This window comes from Bufo bufo, chromosome 1, assembly GCF_905171765.1.
Source record: "Bufo bufo chromosome 1, aBufBuf1.1, whole genome shotgun sequence".
NCBI lineage: Eukaryota > Metazoa > Chordata > Amphibia > Anura > Bufonidae > Bufo > Bufo bufo.
In genome coordinates, this window is record NC_053389.1 from 841,337,347 (window position 1) to 841,353,459 (window position 16,113).

General features: G+C 51.8%; 1 protein-coding gene across 2 annotated transcripts in view; it reads right to left on the reverse strand.

The window, feature by feature from the left end:
- ELP5 (elongator acetyltransferase complex subunit 5) overlaps nt 1–10,895 on the reverse strand; it is a 34,235-nt gene extending 23,340 nt beyond the window's left edge. The window contains exons 1-2 of one of the 2 annotated variants that reach the window (XM_040415418.1): nt 10,565–10,895; nt 9,384–9,444 (exon numbers count right to left, since the gene is read on the reverse strand). In XM_040415418.1, coding sequence (XP_040271352.1) covers nt 9,384–9,444; nt 10,565–10,616 — 113 coding nt within the window. In that variant the 5' untranslated portion in view covers nt 10,617–10,895. The remainder of the gene's footprint in view (nt 1–9,383; nt 9,445–10,564) is intronic. The other variant, XM_040415417.1, reaches the window with a different exon arrangement.
- Nucleotides 10,896–16,113: the final 5,218 nt, after the last annotated feature.

Consider the following 16,113-nt stretch of genomic DNA (forward strand, 5'->3'; position numbering starts at 1 on the left):
GTAATACAGCGCACATACCTCTTACATCCAGGGTAATACAGCGCCTCATACCTCTTACATCCAGGGTAATACAGCGCCCCATACCTCTTACATCCAGGGTAATACAGCGCCCCATACCTCTTACATCCAGGGTAATACAGCGCCCCATACCTCTTACATCCAGGGTAATACAGCGCCCCGTACCTCTTACATACAGAGTAATACAGCGCCTCATACCTCTTACATCCAGGGTAATACAGCGCCTCATACCTCTTACATCCAGGGTAATACAGCGCCCCATACCTCTTACATCCAGGGTAATACAGCGCCCCATACCTCTTACATCCAGGGTAATACAGCGCCTCATACCTCTTACATCCAGAGTAATACAGCGCCTCATACCTCTTACATCCAGGGTAATACAGCGCCCCATACCTCTTACATCCAGGGTAATACAGCGCCCCATACCTCTTACATCCAGGGTAATACAGCGCCCCATACCTCTTACATCCAGGGTAATACAGCGCCCCATACCTCTTACATCCAGGGTAATACAGCGCCTCATACCTCTTACATCCAGGGTAATACAGCGCCTCATACCTCTTACATCCAGAGTAATACAGCGCCTCATACCTCTTACATCCAGGGTAATACAGCGCCCCATACCTCTTACATCCAGGGTAATACAGCGCCCCATACCTCTTACATCCAGGGTAATACAGCGCACATACCTCTTACATCCAGGGTAATACAGCGCCTCATACCTCTTACATCCAGGGTAATACAGCGCCCCATACCTCTTACATCCAGGGTAATACAGCGCCCCATACCTCTTACATCCAGGGTAATACAGCGCCTCATACCTCTTACATCCAGGGTAATACAGCGCCCCATACCTCTTACATACAGGGTAAGGCTACTTTCACACTAGCGTTCGGGTGTCCGCTCGTGCGCTCCGTTTGAAGGGGCTCACGAGCGGCCCCGAACGCATCCGTCTGGCCCCAATGCATTCTCAGTGAGCGGACACCTGAATGCTGCTTGCAGCGTTCGGGTGTCCGCCTGGCCGCGCGGAGGCGAGCGGATCCGTCCAGACTTACAATGTAAGTCAATGGGGACGGATCCGCTTGAAGATGACACCATATGGCTCAATCTTCAAGCGGATCCGTTCCCCATTGACTTACAATGTAAAGTCTGGACGGATCCGCTCAGGCTACTTTCATACTTAGAAAATTTTCTAAGTTTTAATGCAGACGGATCCGTTCTGAACGGATGCGAACGTCTGCATTATCGGAGCGGATCCGTCTGTGCAGACACCAGACGGATCCGCTCCGAACGCAAGTGTGAAAGTAGCCTAATACAGCGCCCCATACCTCTTACATCCAGGGTAATACAGCGCCCCATACCTCTTACATACAGGGTAATACAGCGCCTCATACCTCTTACATCCAGGGTAATACAGCGCCCCATACCTCTTACATACAGGGTAATACAGCTCCTCATACCTCTTACATCCAGGGTAATACAGCGCCCCATACCTCTTACATACAGGGTAATACAGCGCCTCATACCTCTTACATCCAGGGTAATACAGCGCCCCATACCTCTTACATCCAGGGTAATACAGCGCCTCATACCTCTTACATCCAGGGTAATACAGCGCCTCATACCTCTTACATCCAGGGTAATACAGCGCCTCATACCTCTTACATCCAGAGTAATACAGCGCCCCATACCTCTTACATCCAGGGTAATACAGCGCCTCATACCTCTTACATCCAGGGTAATACAGCGCCTCATACCTCTTACATCCAGGGTAATACAGCGCCCCATACCTCTTACATCCAGGGTAATACAGCGCCCCATACCTCTTACATCCAGGGTAATACAGCGCCCCATACCTCTTACATACAGGGTAATACAGCGCCTCATACCTCTTACATCCAGAGTAATACAGCGCCCCATACCTCTTACATCCAGGGTAATACAGCGCCTCATACCTCTTACATCCAGGGTAATACAGCGCCTCATACCTCTTACATCCAGGGTAATACAGCGCCTCATACCTCTTACATCCAGGGTAATACAGCGCCCCATACCTCTTACATACAGGGTAATACAGCGCACATACCTCTTACATCCAGAGTAATACAGCGCCCCATACCTCTTACATCCAGGGTAATACAGCGCCTCATACCTCTTACATCCAGGGTAATACAGCGCCTCATACCTCTTACATACAGGGTAATACAGCGCACATACCTCTTACATCCAGAGTAATACAGCGCCCCATACCTCTTACATCCAGGGTAATACAGCGCCTCATACCTCTTACATCCAGGGTAATACAGCGCCTCATACCTCTTACATCCAGGGTAATACAGCGCCCCATACCTCTTACATCCAGGGTAATACAGCGCCTCATACCTCTTACATCCAGGGTAATACAGCGCCCCATACCTCTTACATACAGGGTAATACAGCGCCTCATACCTCTTACATCCAGGGTAATACAGCGCCCCATACCTCTTACATACAGGGTAATACAGCGCCTCATACCTCTTACATCCAGGGTAATACAGCGCCCCATACCTCTTACATACAGGGTAATACAGCGCCACATACCTCTTACATCCAGAGTAATACAGCGCCCCATACCTCTTACATCCAGGGTAATACAGCGCCCCCATACCTCTTACATCCAGGGTAATACAGCGCCTCATACCTCTTACATCCAGGGTAATACAGCGCCCCATACCTCTTACATCCAGGGTAATACAGCGCCCCATACCTCTTACATCCAGGGTAATACAGCGCCCCATACCTCTTACATACAGGGTAATACAGCGCCTCATACCTCTTACATCCAGGGTAATACAGCGCCTCATACCTCTTACATCCAGGGTAATACAGCGCCCCATACCTCTTACATCCAGGGTAATACAGCGCCTCATACCTCTTACATCCAGGGTAATACAGCGCCCCATACCTCTTACATCCAGGGTAATACAGCGCCTCATACCTCTTACATCCAGGGTAATACAGCGCCCCATACCTCTTACATACAGGGTAATACAGCGCCACATACCTCTTACATCCAGAGTAATACAGCGCCCCATACCTCTTACATCCAGGGTAATACAGCGCCCCCATACCTCTTACATCCAGGGTAATACAGCGCCTCATACCTCTTACATCCAGGGTAATACAGCGCCTCATACCTCTTACATCCAGGGTAATACAGCGCCTCATACCTCTTACATCCAGGGTAATACAGCGCCCCATACCTCTTACATCCAGGGTAATACAGCGCCTCATACCTCTTACATCCAGGGTAATACAGCGCCCCATACCTCTTACATACAGGGTAATACAGCGCCACATACCTCTTACATCCAGAGTAATACAGCGCCCCATACCTCTTACATCCAGGGTAATACAGCGCCCCCATACCTCTTACATCCAGGGTAATACAGCGCCTCATACCTCTTACATCCAGGGTAATACAGCGCCTCATACCTCTTACATCCAGGGTAATACAGCGCCTCATACCTCTTACATCCAGGGTAATACAGCGCCCCATACCTCTTACATACAGGGTAATACAGCGCCACATACCTTTTACATCCAGGGTAATACAGCGCCCCATACCTCTTACATCCAGGGTAATACAGCGCCTCATACCTCTTACATCCAGGGTAATACAGCGCCTCATACCTCTTACATACAGGGTAATACAGCGCCTCATACCTCTTACATACAGGGTAATACAGCGCCCCATACCTCTTACATCCAGGGTAATACAGCGCACATACCTCTTACATACAGGGTAATACAGCGCCCCATACCTCTTAGATCCAGTGTAATACAGCGCCCCATACCTCTTACATCCAGGGTAATACAGCGCCCCATACCTCTTACATCCAGAGTAATACAGCGCCCCATACCTCTTACATCCAGGGTAATACAGCGCCCCATACCTCTTACATCCAGGGTAATACAGCGCACATACCTCTTACATCCAGGGTAATACAGCGCCTCATACCTCTTACATCCAGGGTAATACAGCGCCCCATACCTCTTCCATACAGGGTAATACAGCGCACATACCTCTTACATCCAGGGTAATACAGCGCCTCATACCTCTTACATCCAGGGTAATACAGCGCCCCATACCTCTTACATCCAGGGTAATACAGCGCCTCATACCTCTTACATCCAGGGTAATACAGCGCCTCATACCTCTTACATACAGGGTAATACAGCGCCACATACCTCTTACATACAGGGTAATACAGCGCCTCATACCTCTTACATACAGGGTAATACAGCGCCACATACCTCTTACATCCAGGGTAATACAGCGCCCCATACCTCTTACATCCAGAGTAATACAGCGCCCCATACCTCTTCCATCCAGTGATGTCTCTTTGATGTAGACGTTCTCTTTCCTCATCTTCTCCTTTCAGACCAGACATCATTTTTCAGCCATTTCTCGTCCTGACCAGATTATAGCCCCCCTTAAGCCCAACTTGGAGAACACCGCGGCACCAGCAATCTGGTTAAACAAATCAGGCATCAAAGGAAGGGGGTAAGGATCACGGACAGTAATCCGACTGAGCTCACGGAAGTCCGGACATGGCCGAAGACCTCCGTCCTTTTTTTTAACAAAGAAGAACCCTGCAGCCCCTGGAGACTTGGAAGGTCCTATGTGTCCTTTAGCCAAACTCTCGGTGATATTCTCTCTCATGGCCGGTCTTTCGGGTCAGACAATTGTCAATGCAATAATCACCCCAATCCAGAATCGGTCTCGCTTGCCAATCGATGGTTGGATTCTGCTTGCTCAACCACGGTAAACCCAGGACCACCGGAGCAGGGAGACCCTCCAACACAAAACACGAGATGAACTCCTGATGGAAGCCACCCAACTCTTCATCTGATATCAGGCACCATCTGAGGTGAACACTTCTGAGTTATAGGTGCGGATTAAGAGCAAAAATGGAAATGTTTTTCTGTAATGTACTTGGAGACAACCTGAGCATCAATCAGGTTCACCCCGGCCCCGCTGTCGATAAACACCTCAATCCCCACCGTCTTGGACTCTAGCGCCCCCTCTGCACGTTCCCTGACTCTCACCCTCCAAGAGTCAGATGGGAATTAGACGTCCCCTTTTTTTTTCTTTTTGACGCTGAATCCATGGACATACATCGATAAAATGTCCCTATTGTCGGCAGAAAAAACACTCCCTTCCTACCACCAAGGCCTCATGCACACGACAGTGTTTTTTTCACTGTCAGTGATTTGGCTTCAGTGGTCCGTGTCCGATTTTGCTTCAGTTGTGTTTCCTTGTGTCTTCCTTTTTTTTGTCTGACAGGGAAAAAAAAAAAAAAGGAAGGTTAATGAAAAGTGTAATTTTATTGCACCAAGGTCTTGTAGAAAAAACGGACACTGACGCGGACACGGATAAAATACCAGTTGTGCATCAGTTTTTTTTGACGGACCCATTGACTTGAATGGGTCCGTCCTCCATTTTCCACTGACAAAAATAGGACAGGTTATATTTTTTTGACTGACTGGAATCACGGACGCGGAGAAAAAAAAAAACTGAGGACTATCACGGACGTGGAGGACTATCAGTTTTTTTTCACAGCTCCATAGAAATGAATGAGACCTCCGCTAAACTTTTAAAAATGATGGAACGGACGCGGATGCACCCAACGGTCGTGTGCATGAGGCCTACTATGCTTAAAAGCAGATCCAGGAGTAGCTCCCCCTAATTGCATAGGTTCTTCCCCAGACATAAACCCAGGAGTATCTTCACCCAAAGTGTCGGAGGAAGACGCATCATGTGATAGAAGGTCCTGAGAGTGGGGCCCCTAGATCTCTCTCAGGCGTCTATCAATGCGTATGGCCAGAGACGTAGCGGCCTCCAGAGACTCAGGATTCTCATGAAAGGACGAAGCGTCCTTCAGCCTCCCTGATAATCCCTGACAGAACTGGCTACGGAGAGCCGGATCGCTCCACTCCGTGTCTGTAACCCACCGTCTAAACTCAGAGCAATCGATCTCAGCAGGACGCTCTCCCTGAAGAAGGCCACGTAGCGTGGTCTCGGCCAGCAAGGTCCGGTCCGGGTCATCACAGAAGAGACCCAGAGCTTTGAAAATGTCATCCACCGACCGGAGAGACTGCGATCCGATCAGCAGAGAAAAGGCCCAAGACTAAGAGTCCCCCTTAGGCAACGAAATAACCGCCCTGACTCCCCGATTCTCATCCCCAGAGGAGTGTGGACGTGGCCTAAAATACAGTTTGCACGCCTCCCTAAACAAAATGGGAGGAAAACACCACACCAAACATAGGAGAGAAAGGGGTGAGGGAATAAGGCCTGGAAACTAGGGAAAGGAGATGGACACCCCCTAGAGAAAACCCTAACTCCAGTCCTAACAGACCACCAGTATGAACAAGCCCCAAAGGCAGGTAAGTTCATACACCGGATACCTAGTGTCCTATCTCACCCTATAGAACCCCGGAACTAATGTCAGGACTGAGTCTACCTGTTCCTCCAAAGGGAAGGACGAACAGGAGTCTCCCTCAGGCCTGATGACAAACAACAGGGAAAGGCGACACACAAATATACAGTCAGGTCCATAAATATTGGGACACGGACACAATTCTAACATTTCTGGCTCTATTCACCACCACAATGGATGTGAGATGAAACGGACAAGATGTGCTTTACCTGCAGACTGTCAGCTGTAATCTGAGGGGATTTACATCCAAATCAGGTGAACGGTGCAGGAATTACAGCAGTTACATATGTGCCTCCCACTTGTTAAGGGGCCAAAAGTAATGGGACAATTGTCTTCTCAGCTGTTCCATGGCCAGGTGTGTGTTATTCCCTCATTATCCCAATTACAATGAGCAGATAAAAGGTCCAGAGGTCATTTCCAGTCTGCTATCTGCATTTGGAATCTGTTGCTGTCAACTCTCAAGATGAGATCCAAAGAGCTGTCACTATCAGTGAAGCCATCATTAGGCTGAAAAACACCACAAACCCATCAGAGAGATAGCAAAAACATTAGGCCTGGCCAAAACAACTGTTTGGAACATTCTTATAAAGAAGGACCGCACCGGTGAGCTCAGCAACACCAAAAGACCCGGAAGACCACGGAAAACAACTGTGGTGGATGAGCGAAGAATTCTTTCCCTGGTGAAGAAAACGCCCTTCACAACAGTTGTCCAGATCAAGAACCCTCTCCAGGAGGTAGGTGTATGTGTGTCAGTCAACCATCAGGAGAAGACTTCACCAGAGTGAATACAGAGGGTTCACCACAAGATGGAAACCATCGGTGAGCCTCAAAAACAGGAAGGCCAGATTAGAGTTTGCCAAACGACATCTAAAAAAGCCTTCACAGTTCCGGAACAACATCCTATGGACAGATGAGACCAAGATCAACTTGTACCAGAGTGATGGGAAGAGAAGAGTATGGAGAAGGAAAGGAGCTGCTCATGATCCTAAGCATACCACCTCATCAGTGAAGCATGGTGGTGGTAGTGTCATGGCGTGGGCATGTATGGCTGCCAATGGAACTGCTTCTCTTGTATTTATTGATGATGTGACTGCTGACAAAAGCAGCAGGATGGATTCTGAAGGGTTTCGGGCAATATTATCTGCTCATATTCAGCCAAATGCTTCAGAACTCATTGGACGGCGCTTCACAGGGCAGATGGACAATGGCCCAAAGCATACTGCAAAAGCAACCAAAGAGTTTAAGGGAAAGAAGTGGAATGTTCTGCAATGGCCGAGTCAATCCCCGGACCTGAATCCGATTGAGCATGCATTTCACTTGCTGAAGAGAAAACTGAAGGGAAAATGCCCCAAGAACAAGCAGGAACTGAAGACAGTGGCAGTAGAGGCCTGGCAGAGCATCACCAGGGATGAGACCAGCGTCTGGTGATGTCTATGCGTTCCAGACTTCAGGCTGTAATTGACTGCAAAGGATTTGTAACCAAGTATTAAAAAGTGAATGTTTGAGTTATTATTATTCTGTCCCATTACTTCTGGTCCCTTAACAAGTGGGAGGCACATATGCAAACTGCTGTAATTCCTGCACCGTTCACCTGATTTGGATGTAAATCCCTCAGATTACAGCTGACAGTCTGCAGGTAAAGCACATCTTGTATGTTTTATCTCACACCCATTGTGGTGGTGTATAGAGCCAAAAATGTTAGAATTGTGTCCATGTCCCAATATTTATGGACCTGACTGTGTGTGTGTGTGTATATATAAAAAAACAAAATACAAAAAGGGAAAGGAAACCCTTATCTTCAATGAAGCTTTGGTAGCACCAGGAACTCAGCCGAGAACCAAACACAAGCTAACCACAAGTCCAACAGAAGCTATAAACCGCACAGCATAGTGGGAGAGACAACTATAAATAGAGAAGGTTAATTGACCACAATAGTCACACCTGGGGAAAGAAGGTTTCCAGAAACAACACAGATGTCATTTGATCCAAAAGGAAGACATGTCAGATCAAACCACGTGTTACCAGTCTCACAGATCTCCTGCCACCTGTCATGGGAACGTCCGTATGTTTCGGTATGTCTGTGACACATCCACCTCCACAATCCTCCACCATCGGCCAGCCTCTCCTCACATCTACCTCCACCATCGGCCAGCCTCTCCTCACATCTACCTCCACCATCGGCCAGCCTCTCCTCACATCTACCTCCACCATCGGCCAGCCTCTCCTCACATCTACCTCCACCATCGGCCAGCCTCTCCTCACATCTACCTCCACCATCGGCCAGCCTCTCCTCACATCTACCTCCACCATCGGCCAGCCTCTCCTCACATCTACCTCCACCATCGGCCAGCCTCTCCTCACATCTACCTCCACCATCGGCCAGCCTCTCCTCACATCTACCTCCACCATCGGCCAGCCTCTCCTCACATCTACCTCCACCATCGGCCAGCCTCTCCTCACATCTACCTCCACCATCGGCCAGCCTCTCCTCACATCTACCTCCACCATCTTCCAGCCTCTCCTCACATCTACCTCCACCATCGGCCAGCCTCTCCTCACATCTACCTCCACCATCTTCCAGCCTCTCCTCACATCTACCTCCACCATCGGCCAGCCTCTCCTCACATCTACCTCCACCATCGGCCAGCCTCTCCTCACATCCACCTCCACCATCGGCCAGCCTCTCCTCACATCCACCTCCACCATCGGCCAGCCTCTCCTCACATCCACCTCTACCATCCTCTATCTACGTCCAGTTTCTTCTCACTGGTCATTTTATTGCCCATCTTATGCCAGGTTAGGGTACCAGGGGCGTGTCCTGTGTTATGGAAACTCGCAGTCCAGGTTTTATGTCTGAGGTCACTTCCCGGAGTCACTTACCTCTGAAGTGCGGCCATGATGAAGCTGTACAGTAATCTGAGGCCAGAATGGAAGGCACTGTCTGTGGAAATAAGTCACAGGAAAGATGGCAGTCACCATATAAGGAGCCAGAAAATCTGGAGGTACTAAAACATGGCGCTTGCACATCACACTTCACCTATGGGGGGGTACCACATGCCTCCGCTATGCGCACAGGGAGCGCCCCGTGCCTCCGCCACCCGCCCAGGGAGCGCCCTGTGTCTCCTCCACCTGCCCAGGGAGCCCCTGTGTCTCCTCCACCTGCCCAGGGCGCGCCCCGTGTCTCCTCCACCTGCCCAGGGCGCGCCCCGTGTCTCCTCCACCAGCCCAGGGAGCGCCCCGTGTCTCCTCCACCAGCCCAGGGAGCGCCCCGTGTCTCCTCCACCAGCCCAGGGAGCGCCCCGTGTCTCCTCCACCAGCCCAGGGAGCGCCCCGTGTCTCCTCCACCAGCCCAGGGAGCGCCCCGTGTCTCCTCCATCAGCCCAGGGAGCCCCCTGTGTCTCCTCCACCTGCCCAGGGCGCGCCCCGTGTCTCCTCCACCAGCCCAGGGAGCGCCCCGTGTCTCCTCCACCAGCCCAGGGAGCGCCCCGTGTCTCCTCCACCTGCCCAGGGAGCGCCCCGTGTCTCCTCCACCAGTCCAGGGAGCGCCCCGTGTCTCCTCCACCAGTCCAGGGAGCGCCCCGTGTCTCCTCCACCTGCCCAGGGAGCGCCCCGTGTCTCCTCCACCTGCCCAGGGAGCGCCCCGTGTCTCCTCCACCTGCCCAGGGAGCGCCCCGTGTCTCCTCCACCTGCCCAGGGAGCGCCCCGTGCCTCCTCCACCTGCCCAGGGAGCGCCCCGTGTCTCCTCCACCTGCCCAGGGCGCGCCCCGTGTCTCCTCCACCAGCCCAGGGAGCGCCCCGTGTCTCCTCCACCTGCCCAGGGAGCGCCCCGTGTCTCCTCCACCTGCCCAGGGCGCGCCCCGTGTCTCCTCCACCAGTCCAGGGAGCGCCCCGTGTCTCCTCCACCAGTCCAGGGAGCGCCCCGTGTCTCCTCCACCTGCCCAGGGAGCGCCCTGTGTCTCCTCCACCAGTCCAGGGAGCGCCCTGTGTCTCCTCCACCTGCCCAGGGAGCGCCCTGTGTCTCCTCCACACATGAGGGGATGTGATGCCTCCAGCCATCTTACCTGTCATTATGAGGAGCCCGTGGGCCCCTCGACCTCTCACTTCTTCTAACATTCCTACAGAGCATCACACCTCCACCAGGACCTGCGTGGGTGTACCAATATGGCTGTGATGGTGGCGTCACCACGTGACCTCTGTCACGTGTTACAAGAGTCAGGTAGCTGGAGGAGATATACTAGGGAGTGATCATGTGATGAGGAAGATGTGGGAGGAGTCAGGGAGCTGGCGTAGAGACCGTACGGGGAGGAGTCAGGTATTCGCCGCTTTTGACGAGCAGGTCACCCATAGGGGGCAGTAGACGGGTGTTCCGGGAGATTTCCCTGACTCCGCCCACATCCTTCTCATCACTTCCTGCTGTGACGCGGCCGCACTGTAACTGGTCACACGCGCGGGTCTATGCCGTCATGATTAGTACTGGCAGGTTGGGCAAACGCCCTTGTGTATGTGTGAGATGTAGTCGTCCACGGCGTTGTGCGAACAATTCCGGACTACACCACCAGGGGGCGGGATGGCTCTGCCAGGTACCTAAACCCAAACGGGAGCTGAGGGCGTGCGCTTTAGGCTGCGGTCTTGTCGCCATTTTGTAAGACGCTTGGCGAGTGCTTCAAGAAAATGGCGCCCGGCGCTCTGGTGTCCGGTGTCCGGGAGCCCGGAACATCCTGTAGGGTGGCCAGCTGGGCGTGTCATGCTGGGCGTGTCATACTGGGGCCCCCAATATAGTAATGCCCCCAGTAATATTAGTGCCCCCAGTAATATTAATGCCCCCAGTAATATTAATGCCCCCATTAGTGCCCCCAGTAATATTAATGCCCCCAGTAATATTAATGCCCCCATTAGTGCCCCCAGTAATATTAATGCCCCCATTAGTGCCCCCAGTAAGAATAGTGCCCCCAGTAATATTAACAAATTATAATCTCCTGAGAAGAGTCCTGGTCATTATAATCTCCTGAGAAGAGTCCCGGTCATTATAATCTCCTGAGAAGAGTCCTGGTCATTATAATCTCCTGAGAAGAGTCCTGGTCATTATAATCTCCTGAGAAGAGTCCTGGGTATTATAATCTCCTGAGAAGAGTCCTGGTCATTATAATCTCCTGAGAAGAGTCCTGGTCATTATAATCTCCTGAAAAGAGTCCTGTTCATTATAATCTCCTGAAAAGAGTCCTGGTTATTATAATCTACCTGAGAAGAGTCCTGGTCATTATAATCTCCTAAGAAGAGTCCTGGTCATTATAATCTCCTGAGAAGAGTCCTGGTTATTATAATCTCCTGCTCTCCGCCATCTGCTGATGATTGGCAGTTCTCTCCTAGAAGGAATGGGAGAAAACTGGGTCGAAGCCGGTCAGTCATCAGCAGGTGGGCGGGAGAGCAGGAATGGCCGGGGCTCTTCTCAGGAGGCCGGGGCTCTTCTCAGGAGGCCGGGACTCTTCTCAGGAGGCCGGGACTCTTCTCAGGAGGCCGGGACTCTTCTCAGGAGGCCGGGAGTTTTCTCAGGAGGTCGGGACTCTTCTCAGGAGGCCGGGAGTTTTCTCAGGAGGTCGGGACTCTTCTCAGGAGGCCGGGACTCTTCTCAGGAGGTCGGGACTCTTCTCAGGAGGCCGGGAGTTTTCTCAGGAGGTCGGGACTCTTCTCAGGAGGCCGGGACTCTTCTCAGGAGGCCGGGAGTTTTCTCAGGAGGTCGGGACTCTTCTCAGGAGGCCGGGAGTTTTCTCAGGAGGTCGGGACTCTTCTCAGGAGGCCGGGACTCTTCTCAGGAGGCCGGGAGTTTTCTCAGGAGGTCGGGACTCTTCTCAGGAGGCCGGGAGTTTTCTCAGGAGGCCGGGACTCTTCTCAGGAGGCCGGGAGTTTTCTCAGGAGGTCGGGACTCTTCTCAGGAGGTCGGGACTCTTCTCAGGAGGCCGGGAGTTTTCTCAGGAGGCCGGGACTCTTCTCAGGAGGCCGGGAGTTTTCTCAGGAGGTCGGGACTCTTCTCAGGAGGCCGGGACTCTTCTCAGGAGGCCGGGACTCTTCTCAGGACTTGTTACCTTGTGTAGGATGTCTATTGTGGTACTTGTGGTTCACCGTGGGCATCCTCCACCGTATGCATTTTGCTGGGGATAGCCATTAGCAACGGGCCACAAGTGCAGGATCTGCTCCCCTATATATACACACTGCTCAAAAAAATAAAGGGAACAGAAAAATAACAAATCCTAGATCTGAGATAATTAAATATTCTTCTGAAATCCTTTGTTCTTTACATAGTTGAATGTGCTGACAACAAAATCACACAAAAATAAAAAAATGGAAATCAAATTTTTTAACCCATGGAGGTCTGGATTTGGAGTCACACTCAAAATTAAAGTGGAAAAACACACTACAGGCTGATCCAACTTTGATGTAATGTCCTTAAAACAAGTCAAAATGAGGCTCAGTAGTGTGTGTGGCCTCCACGTGCCTGTATGACCTCCCTACAACGCCTGTGCATGCTCCTGATGAGGTGGCGGACGGTCTCCTGAGGGATCTCCTCCCAGACCTGGACTAAAGCATCTGCCAACTCCTGGACAGTCTGTGGTGCAACGTGACGTTGGTGGATAGAGCGAGACATGATCTCCCAGATGTGCTCAATTGGATTCAGGTCTGGGGAACGGGCGGGCCAGTCCATAGCATCAATGCCTTCGTCTTGCAGGAACTGCTGACACACTCCAGCCACATGAGGTCTAGCATTGTCTTGCATTAGGAGGAACCCAGGGCCAACCGCACCAGCATATGGTCTCACAAGGGGTCTGAGGATCTCATCTCGGTACCTAATGGCAGTCAGGCTACCTCTGGCGAGCACATGGAGGGCTGTGCGGCCCTCCAAAGAAATGCCACCCCACACCATTACTGACCCAATGCCAAACCGGTCATGCTGGAGGATGTTGCAGGCAGCAGAACGTTCTCCACGGCGTCTCCAGACTCTGTCACGTCTGTCACATGTGCTCAGTGTGAACCTGCTTTCATCTGTGAAGAGCACAGGGCGCCAGTGGCGAATTTGCCAATCTTGGTGTTCTCTGGCAAATGCCAAACGTCCTGCACGGTGTTGGGCTGTAAGCACAACCCCCACCTGTGGACGTCGGGCCCTCATATCACCCTCATGGAGTCTGTTTCTGACCGTTTGAGCAGACACATGCACATTTGTGGCCTGCTGGAGGTCATTTTGCAGGGCTCTGGCAGTGCTCCTCCTGTTCCTCCTTGCACAAAGGCAGAGGTAGCGGTCCTGCTGCTGGGTTGTTGCCCTCCTACGGCCTCCTCCACGTCTCCTGATGTACTGGCCTGTCTCCTGGTAGCGCCTCCATGCTCTGGACACTACGCTGACAGACACAGCAAACCTTCTTGCCACAGCTCGCATTGATGTGCCATCCTGGATAAGCTGCACTACCTGAGCCACTTGTGTGGGTTGTAGACTCCGTCTCATGCTACCACTAGAGTGAAAGCACCGCCAGCATTCAAAAGTGACCAAAACATCAGCCAGGAAGCATAGGAACTGAGAAGTGGTCTGTGGTCACCACCTGCAGAACCACTCCTTTATTGGGGGTGTCTTGCTAATTGCCTATAATTTCCACCTGTTGTCTATCCCATTTGCACAACAGCATGTGAGATTGATTGTCACTCAGTGTTGCTTCCTAAGTGGACAGTTTGGTTTCACAGAAGTGCGATTGACTTGGAGTTACATTGTGTTGTTTAAGTGTTCCCTTTATTTTTTTGAGCAGTGTATATACACAACTGCATGGGGGTTTGAGCACCTCATGCTAATGCCAACCTGTCTTCTTAGTTTGTATCTCAGGAGGCCGGGACTCTTCTCAGGAGGTTGGGACTCTTCTCAGGAGGCCGGGACTCTTCTCAGGAGGCCGGGACTCTTCTCAGGAGGCCGGGACTCTTCTCAGGAGGCCGGAACTCTTCTCAGGAGGCCGGGACTCTTCTCAGGAGGCCGGGACTCTTCTCAGGAGGCCGGGACTCTTCTCAGGAGGTCAAGACTCTTCTCAGGAGGCCGGGACTCTTCTCAGGAGGCCGGGACTCTTCTCAGGAGGCTGGGACTCTTCTCTGGAGGTCAAGACTCTTCTCAGGAGGCCGGGACTCTTCTCAGGAGGCCGGAACTCTTCTCAGGAGGCCGGGACTCTTCTCAGGAGGCCGGGACTCTTCTCAGGAGGTCAAGACTCTTCTCAGGAGGTCAAGACTCTTCTCAGGAGGCCGGGACTCTTCTCAGGAGGCCGGGACTCTTCTCAGGAGGCCGGGAGTTTTCTCAGGAGGTCGGGACTCTTCTCAGGAGGCCGGGAGTTTTCTCAGGAGGTCGGGACTCTTCTCAGGAGGCCGAGACTCTTCTCAGGAGGCCGGGACTCTTCTCAGGACTTGTTACCTTGTGTAGGATGTCTATTGTGGTACTTGTGGTTCACCGTGGGCATCCTCCACCGTATACATTTTGCTGGGGATAGACATTAGCAACGGGCCACAAGTGCAGGATTTGCTCCCCTGTATACACTGCTCAAAAAAATAAAGGGAACACAAAAATAACACATCCTAGATCTGAGTTCATTAAATATTCTTCTGAAATACTTTGTTCTTTACATAGTTGAATGTGCTGACAACAAAATCACACAAAAATAAAAAAAATGGAAATCAAATTTTTCAACCCATGGAGGTCTGGATTTGGAGTCACACTCAAAATTAAAGTGGAAAAACACACTACAGGCTGATCCAACTTTGATGTAATGTCCTTAAAACAAGTCAAAATGAGGCCCAGTAGTGTGTGTGGCCTCCACGTGCCTCTATGACCTCCCTACAACGCCTGTACATGCTCCTGATGAGGTGGCGGACGGTCTCCTGAGGGATCTCCTCCCAGACCTGGACTAAAGCATCTGCCAACTCCTGGACAGTCTGTGGTGCAACGTGACGTTGGTGGATAGAGCGAGACATGATGTCCCAGATGTGCTCAATTGGATTCAGGTCTGGGGAATGGGCGGGCCAGTCCATAGCATCACTGCCTTCGTCTTGCAGGAACTGCTGACACACTCCAGCCACATGAGGTCGAGGAACCCAGGGCCAACCGCACCAGCATATGGTCTCACAAGGGGTCTGAGGATCTCATCTCAGTACCTAATGGCAGTCAGGATACCTCTGGCGAGCACATGGAGGGCTGTGCGGCCCTCCAAAGAAATGCCACCCCACACCATTACTGACCCAATGCCAAACCGGTCATGCTGGAGGATGTTGCAGGCAGCAGAACGTTCTCCACGGCGTCTCCAGACTCTGTCACGTCTGTCACATGTGCTCAGTGTGAACCTGCTTTCATCTGTGAAGAGCACAGGGCGCCAGTGGCGAATTTGCCAATCTTGGTGTTCTCTGGCAAATGCCAAACGTCCTGCACGGTGTTGGGCTGTAAGCACAACCCCCACCTGTGGACGTCGGGCCCTCATATCACCCTCATGGAGTCTGTTTCTGACCGTTTGAGCAGACACATGCACATTTGTGGCCTGCTGGAGGTCATTTTGCAGGGCTCTGGCAGTGCTCCTCCTGTTCCTCCTTGCACAAAGGCGTAGTC